This window comes from Mesitornis unicolor, unplaced genomic scaffold (assembly GCF_000695765.1).
Source record: "Mesitornis unicolor isolate BGI_N332 unplaced genomic scaffold, ASM69576v1 scaffold54053, whole genome shotgun sequence".
Classification (NCBI taxonomy): Eukaryota; Metazoa; Chordata; class Aves; order Mesitornithiformes; family Mesitornithidae; genus Mesitornis; species Mesitornis unicolor.
In genome coordinates, this window is record NW_010176444.1 from 1 (window position 1) to 3,838 (window position 3,838).

The 3,838-nt window shown below is 37.4% G+C and overlaps 1 protein-coding gene across 1 annotated transcript; it reads right to left on the reverse strand.

Moving 5' to 3' along the window:
* Nucleotides 1-334: 334 nt before the first annotated feature.
* LOC104538498 (E3 ubiquitin-protein ligase Arkadia-like) lies at nt 335-3,163 on the reverse strand (the record flags this gene model as incomplete). Its single annotated transcript, XM_010181725.1, has 5 exons — nt 335-452; nt 1,053-1,156; nt 1,866-1,961; nt 2,900-2,992; nt 3,122-3,163. Coding segments are annotated over 5 exons (453 nt in total), but the record flags the coding sequence as incomplete, so codon positions are not given.
* Between the last annotated feature and the right edge of the window lie 675 nt (nt 3,164-3,838).

A 3,838-nucleotide genomic window follows, 5' to 3' on the forward strand; every position in this document is an offset into this window, starting at 1 on the left:
AAAAAAAAAAGAGACCACACAACTCTACTTACTAAAGCAGCTAATCTTGCCTGCAAGTTTGGGGTCACAAAGCCCGTAATATGTGCAAACAAATGCAATACAAGGAACCATGCAAAAATACAGTAATGAATTCAAAAGAAAAAAATGTAAAACCCAAAAAGAAGTTTTATTAATACACTGAAACTCGTCTGTCTTCTACACGAAATGTAGGTCTAGCACTAGTTGTACCATATAGCAGAGGTTCAATGCTTCCAAATCTGCGCAGGTAAGTCATGCCATCTTTGGTTGACTGCAGTACCATGAGAGGGAGGACAAAAAGTTCTGGAAAGCGGTGTCAACTTTCACTAGGCAGTTGAGCTTCAATGTCCACTCTGCAAATGGGGCACTTCTTGTTAGTAATCAGCCACTGATCTACACATACTTGGTGGAAAAGGTGCATACATGGAAGGCGCCTGTCATCAGAACAGAAGAACATTAGTGTTAATAAAGCATTTCCAAATCAACACACCCATTGGAAAAACAGTGCTGTGGGTTTTGCTATTGAGGCATCTATTCTTTTTGCATGAGAATGGTTTTTTCCACAAGTTTCACTAGCCTTTTCAGTTGAACCTGCGTTTTGTCTAGTTCTAAGAAGAACTAGATATGGCCAACAAAGCCAAGCGTCAGCTAGCTTCTGCTGTATCACACTGACTTACGACTGTTACAGCTGAAGTGGCACTACTGCAGAAATCTGAGAGTCTTAACTCAGGGTATCAGCTTGGGCTCGCTATAAAGCAGACAGACAACCTATGGAAGACCAGAAGAAAATAACCTACGTTCTACCCAAAGATAACATGGGCTGAACAATGCGGTTTGTTCAATTGCAACTTCTTTTATATGTTTATTTTATTAAATTATATTTACTGTTCAATGTTAATCTGTTCAATGACAGATAGGCTTTAACTGTAACTGTTAACCTAGGCAGTATTGCAAAGAGTAGTGTGTCGTATTCAAGTATGGTCTCAAATCCAGACCGTTAACATTCCGTTCTGATATTCAGTGGTACTATTTACCTGACATCTTCACCTTCCTCCAATATAGACAAACAGATGGTACACTTTTCCTCTGTGTCTTCTTCTGTTCCTTCCTCCCCATCGTGTTTGCAGTGCAGTTTCCTCTGTGAGAACCAATCAGTTGTTACCTTATTAGTAGAGATGACATTATTGACAAACTGAGTAAAATCTGTTTTTGATACATATTCAACACATACTGCTTTGAAAACATTTCATAGTATTTATTCTAATGTATCTGAACCAAAATGAATAAAGAACTAGCACTTGGAGAAAAGTCACAGGACGTTTCAGATTTATTCAATTACTGTTTATCATAAGTCTACTAGACTGTCAATATATTAATTTCATACTGTTGCAACCAGTTCTTTTCATTGTTGTGTATAAATATCTTAGTTTTGTTCTATATTATGGTATAATAAACTCCAGCTGAGAGACAAGTGGCCAAAATTCTGTGCCAGATTCAAAACTTCGTGTCCCACAGCCTTCCTAATGTGATCAGAGTAAAGGTTCAGATGATACACACCAAGCAGATAAGCATCATGAACAACTTATCACAAAAATAAAGTCTTATTCATAACTGCTGGACAAGTAATTAAATAACATCAAAACATTCTTGTTTATCACATTACTCTTTATCTAGACACCATTTTCAAAATTTTCTTTGTGAAAAAAGTGGCATCGTAAGCTTTGCTTACGATCCTTGATACAGAAAACATGCACTCTTTGAAGCTGACATTTCTGCAGTTTTAAGCTAAAAGTAAATGTTACTACACTGCCAAAGAAATATTAGGCCACAATTTGAGAAATCCTCACCTTTTTGTATTTGTGTGGATATGTGCATCTTTCTATAGTTCCCTGGGTTGCTCCACGATTAACGTTGCCTAATCTTTCCTCCAAGTGAATCAGCTCCTAAGAAATGACAAAGGAATAAACAGTGCAATAACTAACTGTTATTTGAACTACTTCGAGTAAGTATTAATCTTATTCTAACCCATTTGCAGAATGACAAACACTCAATTCCCAACTTATTCAAGTACTGGTAAAACAAAACAAAACAAAGTTGTATGGGAAAAGTGATGATCTCTGTAGAAAAACCCACAGAACACTGCCTGCTATTTTAAGTTATAGGGAAACACTGTTTTACTACTAAAAGAATTAGAAATCGCTTGTCAGCTGGTAATGGTCATTAATACATCCACATGTACTTGTGTGTCCAGTGTAGAATATGCACTTAAAATGCACTATATAAATACTTGCTTTCTAAGTCATTAAGGCTTAGAAGAGTAAAAATTGCTTAAGTTGAAATATGACTGATTTCTTTTTCTCCAGCAATGACTCTTAGAACCACGAGATGTCATTGAAGATGTTTTCAGCGGACTAGGTCATTAACTCTCTGCATCTGATACCTTTTATTCTCTCTCTTTTTGGTTGGGTTTTTTTTCCTTCCCTCAATTTCAATTCCTGCACTACATAAACATGACAACGCTATTTAAGTTGCCCAGTTTCACCCTCACTAGTAGGGCCTTGGCACAGTTATCCAGAGACATCACTACCTTTCACCAACATATCATATGAATACCACATCCTACTAACTAGGGTGGTGGGTAGAGCAAGATGTGCTGTGAGTTAATAAGCACCTACACCTGCATTGTCCAGGACACCTTTTATTGACTGACTTTTCAATATGCTTTTCTCCCAGTTCACAATAGTGAGGCGATTCTATAGATAAGGGGTGCCTTCTACATTATTGTCTTACATCTATATGTAGAACTAGCTCTACCATACACCCTCCCCATATTCCCTCATGACACATTTTGACATATATCTAGTTTTATTCTATTACAAACCTCAAAATTGCCCCTGAAAGGGCCTCTGAATGGTGTTCCATCCAATCCTGATGAAATGTAACGGATGTGAGGGTAGCCCGCCATGTCTGGTACCTATTCAAACAGCAGATGTTAAGTTAAACCTATTCAGAACAGTCTCACTATTTTACTGTTCACTTTGTAAAATTTAAGACCCTTTTGCTTTTATTGAATCCTTATTATTTATACTCATCTTGAACTTACATTTCCCACTGCCAGCGTAACACAAGCACAAATCTGAGCTCTCTAAACATAAACAGAAACAAAACAGAAATGAGACTCAATTCTCTATTATAATCTCCCCACATCTGCATTACTTATTGGTTGGTCTTACTTCCCAAGTCTCAAAATCTCAGTCTATTTTGTATAAACTGCCATAAATATCTACGTATTTTTGCAAACAAAACAAAGTACTTGCTATAGATTCTCAAATATAAGTTTCTGGTACCACAGAAGAAACAAGGTTAATAATCTGGGAAAAAACCAGCTGGTATCTGTATCTTGCCCAAAACAACTGAACACCTTCAGACGTGATTCAAACGTAGAGGCACATAAAAAAGCAAAGCTCAGAACTAATTTCTAAAGTCACAGTCAGCTCCACATACACTCAGCATTCAAGCAGCCACCAACTTCCTTGCATATTAAGAGATACAGGCAGTGATCAAAATACCAGCGTCCAGTGATGTACGCTACAGGCACTTCAAGCATCAGCGCTTTTCATCCAGGAAAGCATAAAGGTAGTTCAAGTACCAAGGACCACCTTCCCAGCTGGGTTTCTGCATTCCATTTTTACCCCCTCAAGATGAGTGAAAAATGATATTGACTTTGTGAGTTGCTGAAGGAACAGCAATTCTTAATGAACAGGTTAAAAAAACCAAATGACCAGCACATTCAGTTTACTTAATTGTGCAGAGTGCACTG